This window comes from Typopeltis vanoorti, chromosome 21 (assembly GCF_054136105.1).
Source record: "Typopeltis vanoorti isolate ZY-2024b chromosome 21, IOZ_Tvanoo_1.0, whole genome shotgun sequence".
NCBI lineage: Eukaryota > Metazoa > Arthropoda > Arachnida > Uropygi > Thelyphonidae > Typopeltis > Typopeltis vanoorti.
This window is the reverse complement of record NC_143569.1, coordinates 77,629,538-77,648,499: the sequence shown is the minus strand read 5'-3', so window position 1 is coordinate 77,648,499 and position 18,962 is coordinate 77,629,538. Positions and strand designations below refer to the sequence as shown.

The window sequence follows — 18,962 nt, the reverse complement described above, 5'->3', positions numbered from 1 at the left end:
GAAAACAGCAGTAGAGCCAGTAGAGATCCCTGCGGCACTCCAGCAAAGATATGGCGCTGGGACGATGTAGTACCGTTAATTTTAACTTGCATTGATCTATTCTGAAGATATGAACGGATTAGATGAACCATTTTTAGTGAGATACCGGCTGAGATAAGTTTGTGCAGGAGTCCAAAATGCCAGATTTTGTCAAATGCTTTAGATAGGTCTAGGAATACCGCTCCTGTGCACTGGCGCCAGTTGTAGCTGGTGGTGATATATTCCACAATTCTGTGGATTTGCTGGGTAGTACTATGGTGTTGTCGAAATCCAAACTGTTCTTTAGGGAGGATGTTTAGGTCATTTACTGAGGTTTGGAGTCGTGAGAGGATGACCTTCTCTGCAACCTTACCCAGATTGGAGATGAGACTGATTGGACGATAATTCTGCGGCAAGTGTGGGTCTTTGCCTGGCTTATGTACAGGAATCACATCAGCCATTTTCCAGGTGGAAGGAAAATAGTGAAGTCTTAAGATTGCATTTATTATACTGGTCAGATGCACTATAGCTTTTCGAGGCAGCAGCTTGATCACCCTGTTTGAGATGCTGTCTGGTCCAAGAGCTTTATTGTTCTTAAGTTTTTTAATAATATCATATAATTCAACAGGTGATGCGGGTGCAATATGATCGGCACTGGTGTCAGGGAGGTTTAGTGCATGCCTAACCTGTCTGTGGATTTTGTACAGATGATTGAAATCAATGTAGTTATAAGAAGGTTTGCACTGATCCTCAAGATTTTTAAGTATGGCTTCTGCCTTATCTGCATCTGTGTGGACTAGGCCCTGGTTTGAGATTATAGGGGGAAGTGATCTGTTTTTATTTTTGATATTTCTCAGTAGGCCCCAGATAGAGTGATCAATAGGTGAGATAGAGGCTAACTTTTTATCCCAAACTTCGTTTCTATGTGTTTTAAGTGCATCTCTTACTGCTCCATTCAATCTGTTAAGCACTGTCTTGTCCTGAGGTGCGCGAGTGTTATGAAATCTCTTCCTAGCTCTGCTCTTCTCTCTGATCAGGTCCATAATGTCCTCAGGCAAATGATCAGGCTTGGGAACAGGTTTCTGGAAGGTTGCAACCATTATAGCGGACTTAATCTGTTGGGTCAGGCTAGTCACTGCAGATTCCACATCTTCTGGTGTGCATATGTGAGGGACGGGTCCTATTTGATCCCGAAGTGCTTTAGACAATCTCTCCCACGATATGCCTGAATAAGAAGGAGGAGACTGGCATTCTTGTTCTCCCAATTGCAGTAGAATTGGGTTGTGATCCGACGACAGCTCGTTTAGTGATGTAAGGCTGTACTGTAGTTTAATGTCTTGCATGATGGCTATATCCAGGATATCAGCAGTGCCAGATGTACTGAGATGAGTTGGTTCGGTAGGTCCAGCCACAACAGCATGGTTTAATCCTGTGTAGCTAGAAAGGATGCGACCATTTTTGTTGGTAAATTTACTGTTCCAAGCAGGATGCTTTGCATTGAGGTCTCCAGCAATGATGACCGGTCCTTTTACTCCAAGGATGGCATCCAGATCTGAGGTCAATAATGTCTTTAATGGAGGGTTGTATGCAGAAAAAATCTTGAGGTTTCCAGTTGAGTTTGTGAGAACATTGATTCCTGTGATTTCGAGGTTGGTGGTAGTAGGGTTAGTTATTGAGTGATGATTGATATAGATCTTGATAAGGGTGGCTGTACCTCCACCTCTATACCCAAGCCTGTCGTTTCTGTAAATCTGATACCCTCTGATTTTCAGGGTGTCAGCAGGCCTCAGGTGAGTTTCATTAATTAGCAGTATATCTGGGTTGTATCTATTATTAAATTCCTGGATTTCTAACAGTTTGTTTTTTATACCGTTGGCATTCTAATAAATAATCCTAAGAGAGTTTGGGACGATTTTTTTCCGATGCATCAGAGAGTGCCGATAATATGGATTGGGTTTGTTGTAGGAATCTTTTTGTGACACTTAAGGATGGATTTGAGTTGCTGAAATCCTGCAGCATGTTTGCAAGAGAAGAGGTGATAACAGCTGATAGATTTTAGTGTGGATTATTCCGGTTCTGGGTTTGTACTATCTGATTGGAGCGGGCCACATCAGCATATGTTCTTACTTGATGTTGAAGATTCGTTTTCTTAAGGGGCTCAGTTAATGATGGGCGAGCACCTGTTGTCATGTATTCACTCTTGGAGAACTGAGTAGCCTGAGCTTCAGGAACTCTCGCACTAGATGACGAGGTAGATTGATGACTTGTATCATTCCATCTGTTTTTGGGGTGATGTATACACCCTCTATAATTAGCAGGGTAAGGACCCCCACAATTAGCGCACTTAGCCGGGGTGGATTTTGGCTTGGCGCATGTGTTTGTGGGGTGATTCTCGCCACATTTTAGGCATTTGAACTGAGCTTTGCATAGCTTCTGGGCATGGCCAAATTTTTGGCATCGGTGGCACTGCCCAGAAGATGATTTCTTTCTCAATGGTTCTGGGGTGATTTTGAGTCCACAGATTGATTTTAAATTATAAATGTCTTTGTAAATGTTATGAATTTCTACTAAAACTAAAGGCATAGGTGTCTTATTTGATCTAAACATTCTAGTAACCTTTATGGGGGGTAGTTCCTGTAGGTTAAGGTCAGCAACTATTTCATCTGTGTCAATATCCTCGGAGACTCCACGTAAGACTACTTTCAGATTTTTTTCGGAGGCAAGTGAAAATGTGTGATATTGGGTTCCTCTAGTGTCCAGTTCCTTTGTAAGATTTCTATAGTCAGCCACCGTGGTGGGCTGGATACGTATTGCCTCGTCTGAATTTTTAGCAGACGTGTAACGAATCTGTGAATTAGCCATGATGGTTCTGAGTGATGACCATCTCTGCTTTTCCCTTAGGATAATCGGTGGCACCTTTTCATTGGGGGAAACAGAGGGATCTGAAATGGGAACATCCTCGTCCATACCAACAACATTTGTTGACTCAGCAGCAAGAATTTTTCTCTTCTTACGTGCATGGGTTTCTTCTTGATCAGAAGGATTAGAGGTAGAGACAACTAGATTGAGTTTTTCCTCCACTTGAGGGGAGTCTTCATTTTCCTCAGCATCGACTTCAGGTGAGGAATACAAATTTAAGTAGCCGGGCCAATCCCGTTCAAACTTTTTGAGGAGCTTTTTAATGAAACTGAGTGCTAGCTTTTTATCGAGCGACTCGATAATAGTGTCGGGGTCAATCATATTAGTAGGCCATGTCAGCTTGAACTTCTTTTGGAGTTTATCAATGAGTTCAAGAGCTGGCTCTTTATCGAGCAAATCAGTTAATACGTCTAGGTCAGGTACGCTCATATCGATTTAACTTCGTATGTGCGTTAATAAAATATCCCGCAGGTCTGAAGACCTGCCAGCAGAAATTTTTGTAAAATATCCCGCAGCCGCAAAGGACTGCCTGCAATATCAAGCATAGGCGTGTCAACCAGCAATAAGATGTTAAAGTACAACAAACAATGGCGATACTAATGGTAGTAGGCCTAGCGTATCGCCTTTGTGAAGTCAGTTCACTTACCTGGATAAACCAGTATGGAAAATACAATGCCTGTTTTTGGCAGCAGCAAATAACTTATATTACTATAAGTCTATAGTAATTTTTAGAGATTTATATTACTATAAATCTCTAAAAACTTATCAGTCAAATTCACAATTCACCATCAAAATACACGACACGAAACACTAACACGCGAGCCGCCATCTTACCTTCTAAATCAACCTCAATAAATCTTCACAGCTTTCCTTCTCCTTAATATATATATATATATATATGCATTTCAACTCAATTGTCAGCTATGCTTTTATCTTTCGGTTGCGCCATCTTTTGTTAATACTGCACCAATCATATGCACCTTTTTAATAACTTGCCTTTGATGTCTGTTTTGCATTAGGCTTAATTACCGTAAAGGGAGAAAAGTCACAAAACAGAAAAATGTTCCAGGTACGGGGATTCCCTTATTCAGGTAATATTCACTAATTTCGTGTTATCAGTCTGTGGTGTGCCAGTATCGGTAAGTGGTGATATTATTTGATCTATTTTACGTTAAAAAATTTAACCCTGAGATGGATAAGTGGCTGATAAAAAAAAAAAAAAAAAAAAAAATCCCGCGAACAATCAGAAGAAGCAGAAACAGACTCAAAAAAAAAAAAAAAAGGACAGTATTTCATATTTTCCAGAACAGCTCGCATCGTTTTCAGAACCAAACGGTAAGAGGCAAAAAATGTATTATATGCATTTGATTTTTGCAATATTCGCTGTGTATGTTTTGTATTGAATATAAATACAATAAATATTATATCTCTCTATTACAATTTTTTTCCGAGGGGGGGGCGTGAAATATTTTAATTTTTGCAAAGGGGGCCCTGACATCCAGAAGTTTGGGAAGCACTGATCTATACCACCGCCCACCACCAGTATTTTCACAGACTATCACAAACATCGATGTCCATGGCGTGATTCGAACCCGCAGCCTTTTGGCTGGGGAGCGGATACGCTAACCACTCGGCCAACCAGGTAGGCTTAAGTTTACTTAAGAGGTTTATTTATTTAAGGGCTTATAGGATTGATGCACAGGAAATGTTTCAACACTTGACTAGAGGGACCAGAACAAGGAGTTATCCCTGGAAATTGAATAAAGTTGTGGTGAATAGGGGTGTGAGGACTAGATTTTTTGCTTGGAGAGTGGTGAATGAGTGGAATGGGTTGCCAGAGTGAGTTGTGAATGCTTTGCCTGTTAATGGGTTCAAGGAGAGGCATGAGAGATTGTGTGGATAGATTGAGTCTCCGCAATCAATCTTCAGACTGCATGGAGATGCCCGTATAATAATATTATTATTCCTGACACCTCCAAGGAGCCTGAAGACGCATCGCGGGAGGACACCTACAACTGTCTCAATTGATACAATTGTCTCAACCACTACACCGAACCTCTACTACGAATCATCTCCATCAATAATAATAATATACTCTCAGACGGAGTATGCCAATGAGCAATCGCACTTCATGCAAAGACCTACTCTTCAACCTTGCTTGCAATCTAATTATATAGATTCCAGCAATGTTCTCTTGTATGTACTCTTGTCTTCTTCCTCTGCATACAGTATATCTCTCCACAAGTGATCTGCTAAGAAAGTGTTTCATTTTTTATCCGACAGGTTTAAAAAAAAAAAAACCTACCAACACGTGTTAGTCATGTTCACACATACTGAAATTATGCGATTTGGTTTGGTTGTATTGCGCTCTAACTATAGTGGAAGCTAGAAACATGAGTAACGCAGATTTCGCTTTTAAAGGGAAAACGGCTTTAGTTACTGGAGCTGGGCGAGGTATGGAATTTAAAATATTCACGCATTGTCAAGAAAATATAATCGAAAAATGTAGAAATGTATTTGAAACGTGCGCTGGGTTTACTTTTCGGAGATGATTTATAGGAAGTTATTTACATTGTTTTTACAATGTATATTATATAAATTAATAAATTATTCCTAACTATATTGCAGCACCTGATTTTTTTTTTTTTTTAGTGAAAATTGTAATTATTATTTTGCAATTCTTGTACTAGTACATTTTATCCATTTTAAAAATAGTATATATTTTAATTAATTTTAAAATAATTTTATTGATCTCTTAAGGTAATTATTAAAATAATCTATATGGGAATTAAAATAAAACTAAGGGTATAAGAATGCAGGTTTACTCCTAGTTATTTGGCTTTGACCCATGATCCCTTAAAATGAAGATATTAGAAAGGAACTTGATATTATTAGCATTTAATATGTGAACAGAGCTCATCTGAGATAGTATGATAACTTAAACGGAATGTGAGATACATCAGGGTTTTTGATAGCAGGAAAAAAAAAGTCATGATCTGAATGGATTGATGCAATTAGTTTTGGCTTAGAAGACTAAAAGGTTCCATTAGACAGTATTGAAGACCTGACAATCAACAGGTTAATTGGGAAGAAAATTGTTAATAATGTAACATAACTGTGTAATACTAGCACAGCATTCTGTACACCCTTTGAGAATATATAATCAGGTAAAGTGATACTATAGGTACTGTGTATTGTTTATTGCACAAATAATTTATTGCACCAGAGTAATTTAATAATAAAGTGTGATACCTTTTGGCAACTGGCATATGGAAATATGAGTTCTGCATTGCTTCAACCTTGTATCACCTCTGGGTCTGGCTCTCACTGAAGAGATCTCAATAAATGTTGAAACTGGTCTGGGTAATGACCCTTCCCATAATGCATAGCATTACACATGTCTGCAAGGAGATGTGCTTTACATTATGGGATACTAAGGAGAGTGATGAGAACTTAGTCCACCTTTGCCACGAGTTGCCCCAGTCCTGAAGATACTTCAGGTGCAAACTTTGTTTGCTTTCACTTGGATAAAGATTAAACTAAATATATAATTCATAACCTGGATACTAAAAAGTCTTCTGTTCCTAATTGCATTTTCCCAATTGTTCTCAAACATTGTGCTCCAGTGCTTACACCTGTCCTGCATTGTCTGTATAATTTATTATACATATCTAGTACTTATCCTAATGCATGAAAGCAGTCTCATATCCATCCTATTCCAAAAAAAGTTGGTAGAAGTCCTGTTAACTACTGACCAATTGTCATTACCTCTGTCCACTCCAAAATAATAGAAAAAGTCATCAGTAGCCAACTTGTCCACTACTTAGAGGCATGTGAATTAATCAGTGATCACCAGTATGGATCTGCCATTCAAGATCCATAGCTGACCTTGTATTGTAGCTTACATCATTCATTCACTGAACACATACCATAGATAGGTTTGGAGAAACTTGTGTTGTCATTGTTGACATTTCCAAGGCTTTTGACTGTGTGTATGGCATTTAGGCCTACTAAACAAATTGCAGTCTCTCAGTCTCCCTGCTTCCCTCTGTAATTGGGTAGCCAGCTTTCTATATGTTCATTCTCTGTGAGTCATGGTAGATGGCTCCCACTTTTTGAGCTTCACCACCAATGCTGGAGTACCTCAAAGCTCTGTCCTATCACTTACTCTCTTTCTCTTGTATATATAAATGACCTATTCACAATAACCACTAATCCCATTCACAGATTTGCAGACATTAGTACTCTCCACTCATCCTACACATTTGGCAAACCATGCACTACTCTGACATCACTTATAACTAGTGCCGTAAACATTGATCTATATACTATCCACCAATGGGGTGAAGACAACTTTGTTATGTTCGATGCTACCAAAACACAGTCTTGCTTTTTCTCATGCAAAAGAGATCCCGGCTCATCTACCCTTACCCTCAGTAATGCTCAAATTGCCAGACAAGATCAGATCTCTCTGCTTGGATTAACTTTTACCTTTCCTGGTATAGACACATCATATCAATAGCCTCTTCAGCATCTAAGAAACTTGACATTCCTTTCATTTAAGAGCCTATTTTATACCCAAACAAATCTTCACTATATACAAATCCCAAATCCATCCATATTTAGAATACTACTCACTTTTGGGGTGGTGCACCTAAAACTTCCCTTAAAATCCTTGATGTCATCCAGAGGCATGCAATTAGGCTCATAGATGATTCATCTTAGACTCACTTCAGCCTCTATCTCACAGGTGAAGCATTTCAGCATTATGTCTATTCTACAGAATAGACTGCTGACTGCTCCAGTGAACTGGCAACCATCATTCCTCTACTTTCTGTTGTGCCTGTTAATATAAGAGCTGCAGCTGCCCAACATGCAATTGCAAACACACTGAACCTGCTTCTGTTCATCTTCTTTTAATTCATCTACCTCTTGCCTCTGGAACTGCCATCCTCAAGAAGTATTCCAAAACAACTATAACTCGCAATTCTTCAAAAAAAAGAAAAAAAAAATTCAATAAACTTCTATCTCAATCCTCACCTGTGCACCCTACACACAGCACTGATATGCCAGTGGGTCCCTCAACCTCTAATTGATCAATTATATATATATATATATATATATATATATATCATCATCATGCATATATCAAGGATTTAGGCCTAGCATGGCCTGTTTCCTTAGAAGTCATCGTTTAAGAGGACATCCTGGTTTTCTTTTCCCTAATGGCTTGTACTTTAAGGTTTGTTTTGGTAATCTTTCTGTTTTCATTCTTTGAACGTGTTCCATCCATTAGGGAAAAGAAAACCAGGATTTTCTTTTTTGTCTTTTTGTTTTATTGTCCAGATTTCGCTTCCATACATTAAGACTGATAGGGTTAATGTATTGTATACTTTTAGTCTGGTTTGTTTTTGAACTAGGTTTGGTTTAAATATAGAGTTAATTACACCTGTATTTTTAAATTTTTTGCAATTTTTATGTTTATATCTTTTTCATTTTCATATGTGATCATACATCCTAGGTAGTTAAATGAATTTACCTGTTCTAAGATCTTGTTATATATATATATATATATATATATAATTTTATAGTTTCTATATTCGGCATGAAACTCTTGTAGTTTCTATATATTCGGCTTTGAAATAATGTTGGATTCAATATCCACTTAATTTGTATAATATGTACATATAATTTAGTTAACTTATATAACTTGACATAAATTGTGAAGACAGTTTATATTGTTGGGGATTATATCTTCGATGCTGGGAGTTTGTATAGTATATTACAGAGCAAAGTGGAACAGGGAAGTGGAGTAATTGATATGCTGCTAATAGCAATACTAGTAATGTGATACTTCTTTTTTTATATATAAATATCAGAAATAAAGAAGAGAATTTGTTTGATTTATGGTCTTGATGTGCTCTCTTGGAAGATGTTGGTTTTCTGGCCAAAATCTTTTGACTGGCATTTAACCACCTGGAATTGAGTAGGCTGAAGAAACTTTAGAGAGTACAAATGCAAATAACAAAAATGATATCAGGGCTGTGGAATCATTGTCTATGAGGATAGACTGTGGAATAGGTTAAACATTTCTGTTTATAATATTAAAGTCATTGTTATCTGTTATTACTAATAATGTTGTTTTTCTGTTCCTGCCAATATGGGATCAATAATTTGTGGAATTCATTATCAGCAATGACTGAAAATTAAAGGATAATTGTTTCAAAACTTTAAAGTTGTATATTGAACTGAAATTAATTAAATTTATAGTCTGCATATGAATTTCACAAGATTTCCAAGATAAATTGCCGGTCTGGTTGGCCGAGTGGTTAGCATATTCGCTCTCCAGTCAAACGACTGCGGGCTTGAATCCCGCTATGGGCATGGATGTTTGTGATGGTCTGTGAAAATACTAGTGGTGGTGGTGATGAGCAGTAGATGGCATTGGTTAGGTGATGATGATAGTTTCAGTTTGTTGGTGGATTGTGAGTGGTGGAGACAGAGTTGTAGAGTAGGTGCCCTCCCTTGATGAGTCCTTGGACTCCCTGGAGGCATCATGTAATAATAATAATAAATACCCTTTTTGGTCATCATAAAATTTTAACTCATTAAAATTTTTTTTTTTTTTTTGCTTATTAACATATGCATAACTCTGTTACCAGTTTTTTAAATCTTCTGAACTTTTCTTATCTTCATTCTGAAATTAATTTTGCTAACAATCATTTCATATTATTAATTTCTAAGCGTTGAAGTTGCAGAACTCATCTTTATACACCATTTGCGAAATTAAATCCTCCCTCTTATCATTGTACTGCATTGATTTATGGAATCAACTACTATTTGAGATGAAAACTATAATAATATTAAAATGCTAGATTTCATCCCATGCATTAAGGTCATCTTCAGGAATATATACATCTATATGCACATAAAGTCTAAAACTATATGATGTGCCTAGCCTGACCTCTTGTGCTTTAAAAAAAGTTTCAAGTAAGAAAGATTATTTATTATCACTCTTAATCTTAATTACTTGAATGTTTTTACCACAACAGGTTAGACTAGACATATTATGTAGTTTTAGATTTAAATGTTGGCTTGCAATGGTATGTTGCTAGTAGCTGTTGTGTAGTGTGTGTATATGTTACCGCTAAAGTGCGAAAACCGTTAATGTGCACATTACATAGCTAATCTGCAGATTAACTGATTTGCTCCGTTAACGGAATCAAGAGTTTTCTGCATTTTACCTAGGTAATGTGCACATTAACGGCTTCGTATCGTTAAAGTTCAAAAGTTTGTTTCTCTCATTTCCTTTCCCTACTCCTTCCCCCCTCTCCCTCCACTTTTAGTTTGGTTTTTTAATAAGTAAACATAATTTTATCATATGTTTTTTTTCTTAATTGTAATAATATTTTAAACCGTTTGATTCCTTGTATTATATTAATTGACTGATGATTGATTCTATCAACTAATTTGTTGATTGTTTGATTGTATTAACTTGATTCTTTAGATATCAAAAAATAAATAAATAACATTATCTTAATTTAAACATACAGAAACGTTCCAGCAAAGATCTTATTTTCACTTTAACGAGTGCCTAGTAGGTCATGTGCAGATTACCTAGGTAATTTGAGAAATGAAACAATTTTTCGCACATTAAACGGATCACCGTAGTTAATCTGCACAATATCTAGATAATCTGCAGAATAACTGATTTCTGCACTTTAGCGGTAACATATATATATCCCTGAAGATGGTTGAGTCCATAAATCAATATGAGTGCTATTCATTGTTTAATATCACTAAATGAAAAAAATCCCTCCTAGATTGTTTACAGTAGCAATTACCTTTTAATACTATTTCATGGTGTTGAGCATTTCATGTTCTGATTGACATTATATTTGCACAATGTCCAAATTTAGAAAGCTGAAATTTGGCATAGAGTGCAAGCCAAATAATGAATTTTAATAAATTAAATTTTATTAAAATTTTTCATTTATTAAAATTTTAGGGTTGTTGAGAAATTTTCTGTGAATATTATTATTATCATTATTATGTAACACCTCCAAGGACTCGTTGCAGGAGGGCACTATATGTGGTATCACTTTCAGAATTTTAAAGTCTTGACCTGAATAAAGTAATCAGTTAAATACTCATATTACCAGAATATTTGTTTGTTATTTTTATAGGCAATCCTTCTTCATATTCTTGTTTAAACATGAGATGTGTGTGTGCAATCAGTAAATAATGCTTTGTCAGACTCCAGTGATGCTTGCAATCAGAAAATAATACTTTGTCAGCTATAAAAAAATAAAAATAAAAGTTTTTGCTAAGAATATCCAAGAAATTTATGAAAATATGCTCTAAGAATTTGATAAGATAATCTTGGCCTTGAAAATAGCTTCAACAATAGGAGATAGCAGTCTTTGGTCAAGTAGTTTCAAAGCACTTGAAGTCTGACCTTCAACATCTCCTGAAATGGCTAAAGTGAAGTGTAAATACCTTGTAAATCTTAGGAACATGAAAGGAGTGGTGTTTGATTGCCTCACAAATTCTTCTATATATCACAAACTACAGAACGATTTCAGGAATTGTGATTGTGAATGAGGGGCAAGAAATGAATTTATTTTATACACACTCCAGTTCAGAAACCCTGCTGTAGAGACCAAAAATGGTACTTTTACAAACCATTTGACCAGACAATAAGTTGGTTGGTAGTTTCACACAGGGCAGTGAAATTCATCTCCTTCCTAATGATGGTCCGTGCTCAAGGCAGAATTCATACCAGCAGCCTAGTTGAAAATCAAGTATGTTAACTATATGGCCAACCAGGCCAGCAAAAATAACTGACCAAATTATATACAATCAGGAGTTTACTTCTGTTTGTATATAATTTACTAGAACTGATTCCATCCAGAGAAGGTAATGTGCATTTGATAAGGCATGTGGAATTCATTTCGAACACAATTCATATATTGACTATTGACTTGTACTGTCAATGCTGAAGTGGTGAAACCAATATCTTCATTAGAAATATTCATCACTGCTTAAAGCATGAAGATGTTCTACACAACAATATTTTTATTGTTGTGTAGAACATTATTTATTTCCCTTGTGTCATGTTTGACTCATATAAAAAAAAAAAAAGAGAGAGAGGGGGGAGGACTCATATAAAAAAAAGAGAGAGAGAGAGGAGGAAGTCATCATTGAATTTCAATAGTGTTTAAGTCGTGGTTATATAAAATGGTTTTCATGTTGATAAAGGACTGTCTTGGCATTTCAATTCTTGATCTTATCTCCATTTTACAGTCAAAACTTTCATTTAGCCAGGATCCCAAGTATTTGAATTTGTTCACGTTTTTGAATAAATTTTATTTCCATTTAGAATTAAGTCAGCTGTTATTGAAGGGATGTTGCTTGTTATCATGAGTTTTATTTTTTTTGTGTTACATCTGTACATAAGTTTGTTTAAAAACTGTCGAGTAATTTTTTAATAGTTTTAATTTTGGGGAACTACAGTATTATTATTTTTTTAACTCTAAACAGTGTATTGTAACTTTTGTCTCATGAAATAAGTTTCCAAGATTCATTGGAAAGTTTTTAGGGTCACATGCAAATGATATTTTAAACTTACAAGCATGATGTTTAAGGAAAATTCTTATAGTATAAGATGCACAACTAGAGTAATACATTAAATATATTTAAATAAATAAATATTAAATGTCTATACTATACTTATTTTTTAGTTTGTATATTTATCTACAGGAATAGGTAGAGCTTTAGCTAAGAGACTGGCTGAATGTGGAGCAGATGTAATTGCCATTAGCAAAACACCAAAGCATCTGGAAACATTAAAACATGAGGTAAATGAAATAGCATGGATAGCAGTTAATTATTTATAATTAATTTATTTATGAAGTGATTCTAGTCTTTTTTTAGTGAAAATTGTATAGACTGTAGTTTTTTAATCTCAGTACTGCCTTATTTGCTCTTATCTTATTATGCATCCTAATTTTGATAGGATATGGGTAGTCAGTCCTATGTTTAAAACGCTAGTTATATATAGAAATGCATGCATTTTTCTACCATGATTGGCTAACCATGATTGTCAGGAAAAGGCAAAGAAGAAATATGATCAAATAGAGAAAACAACAAATGACACTGTAGCTTCGAAAAGAGTGTATAATTTCAAAAAAAAAAAAGTTGTAAGAAGTGAAATCAAGAATAAGGTAAGAGAAAACATTTTAAAATAGGTTAAAGTATCAGTAGGAAACAGTGGCTCCTTCAAATCTTGAATATAAATGGTTTGAGCAAGAATATGAAGATCTTAAAACTGAAAAAAAAAAAAATATATATATATATTTGGGAAATAATTTTTCCTCCCTAACTAATATCAGATCCTACCACACAAGAAGATACAAACTCATAAATCATCAGTACCATGTATGGAAACCGATATGGAACTTGTTAATATTTCAGCAACTGTTGGCAAAAGACTTAAAAGTGAACACAATAAAAAAAAGTAGGTAAATAAAAAGTACTACTCATATTTTTATAGATTTTGTGAAAAGATGGATTATGGATGGCCAGTTCACATTCAGTATCTAAAACTTCCTATTTTGGTGCTTACACTTCAGATCACAGTACATATAAAACTAATAAAAATTTAAATTGTATTTCATCTTGTCTTCCTCTTAACATGTCAGGCCAATGGCCTGACATTGCCTTCTCTATTTGCTAATTGCATGTATGCTCAGGCTTGCTTGTCTGTTTTGCATGATGGAAAACCCAAGTATCCAGGAGGGAAAATCTTACCGCCTCCATATGAGATTAGCTATATCGCCTTCATTGAAAAGCCTGTGTAAAAGTTCATATCTAGATGGAATTCAAATCTAGGTCTTTCCAGTCAGAGGGTATCATTAATATTGATTGCATTACAGAGGCTGTCTTAAATAATAAATTTTAAATATTTAAAATAAAACAAACTTTTATTTTTTATTTGCTTTTACCTTTGAGCTAATATAAGTCATCATCAACCATTATAAGTCTTACTGGATGAAAGCCTTTTCAAGACTGTCAATCACTTTTCTTTCCTATGTTGCACCTGCACATTTGATGATTTTATCAACCTGACAAAGTTTTGGTATTATATTTATTTTACCTCCCACAGTATCCATCCATTCTAGTACTTCTTTTATCTCTCTTGGTCTTCAAGCAATATGCTCTCATCACCACTTCACATGTTTCACTTTCTGTAATGTCAAATTTTGATTTGGTTTCTTATGCAATTATTTCTGATTCTGTTTTGTGATGCCATGCTTACATCTTTGTTACTAAATTGTGTTGTTATTTTTTCAGTTTTATTTACATTTAATGTCAATGTACAACTATTTGTTAGTATAGAAAAAATACAGTTATAAACTTTCCTTCTTTTTAGGCATAGTGATAATTGCCTTTTGAATATTGTTACACCCTGATACCTTAAGAATGTAGAATTCCCAGTTATCATGGTGTAACATGAAGAGATAATAAAATAAAACCCCTGTATAAAAGCTAATAGATGAATTATTTAAAAGAAAAAAATATCCTTGCATCCAAGTAATATATATATATAAAAAAAAAAAGAAGGGTGCTTGTTGAACTAACTAATAAAAAAAGGAATATATTACAGTTGTGATATAAAAGATTAAATTAGCTAAGTAAGACAGAAAGGATTAGTCATAAGAAATTGTATGTGAGAGGCTAGAGATTAAAATATTAAGTAAATTCTTAAAAATTTGGAAGGGGGGGGGGTAATTTAGAGGCTAGCAAGAGAAAAACAATAGACTATCGCTCAGGATCAATTCCCGGATTTGAGACATCGTCACAGGCTTGCCGACCAAAGGATGTTTGTCAGAAAAATGCCACCCTAATTGGTTGGTGAAGTTGAATCAAGTAAGGGGCGGAGAAAAGAAATTAAAGTGGGTGCCATTAGGAGTCAAGGCATAAAAGGGTTAGACCCCCCCATGAGGCTTTTTCCCCAGATAGTTTCTTCACAAGCTCCTTCGTATAGGTTTCACGTGATTTTCCTGAGTGGGGGGATTGGAGTTATCTCCGTCGTCATAACAAGGAAACAAAAGTGAGCCGGATTTCGATTCCGTATTTCCTATGGTAAGAAACGTGGAATGCCAGTTAGTAAATGGAAAGAAGGTACTATTTATGTGTTTCATCATCCAGTGACAACTACGAAAAAGGGGAAATCTGTAAAGAAGTCGGTGTCTACATGGCGAGTTTCACAGCCATTGTATAGATAAATTCAAAAGTGTCCTTAATTCAAGTACGAAAGGTTAAGATCGCGTAAGCACAGTTTATTGCCAAAAGAACTTAGGAGTGACAGATTATAGGAGATACCAGGATAGTTCAATCAGAAAAAGGTAGAGGCCAACATAGAAAACTCAAGAGAAAAGGTACTGTAAAAATCTCGTGTTAACGGAAAATCGTCTGTAATTTTAATCATTATTCTATTACTGAACTGTTGAAGAGACTAAGAAAATTTATACTAGGACTTTAGTACATGACTGATTATAATGAAAGTATGCTTGTTAATATTAATATTATATAAGTAATTATGTGTCCTAAAATTTATGCATGTGTATTGTAACTTATAGGAAAGTTTAAAATGTCAAAGTTATGTGTTAGTACAGTAAAAGGATAATTTGATCTACATAGTTTTGGATAGTTAAATAGAGTGAATTGATCATATATGTCCATGTGCTACAGTATATAGCGTATATTCCGAGTAATATAGGGATAACTAAGGTGTTAATTAGATCTAGAATTATACATATGATTGGATGTGTTGAATTTGTCATGGCAGCATGATCGCAATACCTATATAGGATCATAGCCAAATTACTTGTGATAAGCTAATGTTATTTTGTAAATATTTTCTTAGTATTTGAATTGAACTATATTAGAAATTGCATTGTACCATACTAATGAGTTTAATAAACCTTTGTTCATTGATAAAACAGTTGTCTGAAATTGCTGCCCAATGCACCACTTGAAAAACATACGAACCTAATCACGCAGGAAATTAATGTGTTAAGAAACGAGATAAAGTGTCACAACTGCAATATTGTTTCACATTCAGACATATTTTAGTAATTGCTCCTTGTTTTTGTATTTAATATCTCAAACTAAATGTCCCAAAAGGCGCAGCATAATATAAATATTAGGGACACTAAGGGGAGAAATTGCTTAAATATTTGTATTTTTGGGGTGATATCTCATGCATAGATAATAATTGAACATAGATAAGCATAATTTCACTAGATAGGACAATAATTATAAATTGGGACACAACAATATTAACTGCAGTTTTCCAAAGGCTTTTCAAGCAAGCATTATTCAACTTTATTATAATTTATTTTTATTATTTCTGGTTGTACATAGCTATGGAATGTAACTTGGAGGACCTTCTTTAGAGGTCATCTTTAAGCTAACAATTTAACAGGTTTGAAGTTCATAAATCTGTAATTCATATGGACTTGAAATAAAGATAACTCTCATCTGCAAACCATAAATAGATAAAATGTCTTCCATCTATCTTCAGGCCTTTTTCTCCACAATCAAGAAATTTGAATATTTCTTCTAAATATGCTGTGAATAGTTTTGGGAATATTGTCACTTTGTCTTATGCTTCTCTGTATCTCCAGTGGAGAATTTGCCATTGAAATGTATTTTTGCTTCCATTGGTGTATACTGATTTGATGGTCCTTATATATGTCTCTTCTGCTTGATGTCACAGTGCCTCATGTATTGCAAAGTTTTTACCAAATTAAAAGTTTTTTAATAATCAATAAAACCAAGAAATAGCAGATATTGTTGTTCATTGCATTATTCAATAATCTGTTGTTCAACTTGGATATAGTCTATCGTGCTCCACTTCTAAAGTCGACTTGTTCTTTTTTGCTGTGCCAAGTCTAGAATTGCACAAAGCCTATGAGCTAAGTACAGGTTACCTATGTATAACACAGCATTCCTACAACACGGTTTCGCTCTGACACGGTTCGAGAATTGGGGAAAATTCCCGTATAACACTCCATTCCTACAACATGTTCACTCTCTAACATGGCTCGAGAATTGGGGAAATCCCCATGCAACACGGGACGTGGTGAGAACTTGGTAAGAGCAAGCACCATCTCATTCGATATTTTTCATTCGAGCATGTATGTCATGTCATATTTGCATACAGAATTTTAGAATCTATTAGAATTTTAAATTTTGTTCGTGGAGTATTAAACATATTTTAAGACTTTCACTGTTTTCTTCTTTGTACCATATACATACATAGATTAAAAATTTTCAGGTATGTATTATTGAACCTTTTTTAAAGAAGTGTTAAATATTTCTTTTTTGTGAATTAATTTATAGTCCTGAACAATGTCTGCCGGAATTAAAAAAAAAAAAAAGTATCTCTTAAAAGACATTTCATCTCGCTAGAATTAAAAATACAAATTTTGAATTGTCTTAAAAAAGGGGAAAAGAGTATCATATGTTGCAAAAACCTTGGATTTAAATGAAGCAACAATCCAAAAATTAGAGCTTCCGTTGCTCACAAATATGACAACTCGTCCCAGAGCACCAATACTTGAAAAAATGGAAAAAGCCTCTTAGTATTTGAATTGATGACTGCTCAAAAAAACAGATCCCACCGGACATCAATGTTATTAAACATGAAGCTGTAAAAATTTATAACTACTTAAAAGAAAATGGAGAATCTGCTATTAACCCTGACTTTGTTGCTAGCAAAGGTTGGCTCAGCCATTTTAGAAAATGCTTTTCATTACAAAACATAAAAATACAAGGGGAAAGTGCATCAGCTGATAATGAAGTTGCCAAAACTTATCCAAAGGAATTGCAAAAAATTATTGAACAGGGTGGATATACAACACATCAAGTTTTTAATGCTGACGAGATGAGCCATTGGTGGAAAAAAATGCCCAAGAAAGTGCAACTTAATGACCTTTTTTAGTTATCTTACATGAGTTACTTAGGTGGCACTCTTTGGAATTTTCAGTTGTTGTTTAATTAGCCTTTTTACATGTACTGAAGATGCTTGTGATACTCAGGTGAAAATTCTACTAATAAATAATATTTTATGTGAGTTAATTCTGTTATTATAATTTCAAGTAATATATTTACTTATGGTATTTTCTTATTGAAACAAATAGGCTGATGGGTTGATTGTTCTTCGAATCTTCATATTTTTTGTATACTTTTGGTTATTTGACAGAGTAGCATGCTTCACCAAAATTTTTAGATCACTTCTCTCACCTACTTTTAGAATTGATGACTATGACTCTGTCCTCTAATACAGCTTTTCCATTTTTTCAAAATGGAAAAGCTGTATTAGAATTTAAAATAATTTTTAATGTTTTGATACAATACTAGTGCAAGAGATTGAATAGTGCAGCCAACCTGTCATTACTGATGAAGTATATCCATTCATGTTGTCAGTTTACTTTGCATGTATGAATATATTTGTTATACACTTTCAATAAAGTAATGGACCATATAAGAAAGCATGTCATCCAGGGAAGATTAAAGGAACATGATAGTGACTTGACTCTAATGAATTTGTTTCATTAGTACTGCTAACATCTTTTGGATCATGCTGTAACAAAGTGTTAATGATAGGAATCCATCATCAGATCTGATGGAATTTCAGGAATTCTTGTCTGCCTAGGACTAAATACCTAGTGCACTTCCTGATATTGATTTCAAGACCCCCAACAATCCAACACAATTAGATGGGTATCTAATAAACCAGTCCCTCATTGTTATTGTATTGATAGGTAATGATTTTTGAACAGAATTGTTCCAAATATAGTAGCAAAACTTATTAAAACTAAAACAGACAAATAAAATTCATAAATCTCTACAGAGTACACTGGACCTTCAAAGTCAGATTCATACTCATGTTCACTAGCAGAAGTACAGTGTATCTGTGTAAGCAGAGCATATGATATGCTGATCATCTAATC

The 18,962-nt window shown here is 34.7% G+C and overlaps 1 protein-coding gene across 1 annotated transcript in view; it reads left to right on the top strand.

The window, feature by feature from the left end:
- The first annotated feature begins 5,067 nt into the window (after positions 1-5,067).
- The window catches only part of LOC150095008 (L-xylulose reductase-like), a 48,392-nt gene continuing 34,497 nt past the window's right edge, over positions 5,068-18,962 (top strand). The window contains exons 1-2 of the mRNA XM_090410874.1: positions 5,068-5,391; positions 12,700-12,797. Of these exons, the coding sequence (XP_090267000.1) occupies positions 5,331-5,391; positions 12,700-12,797 (159 nt within the window). The 5' untranslated portion in view covers positions 5,068-5,330. The remainder of the gene's footprint in view (positions 5,392-12,699; positions 12,798-18,962) is intronic.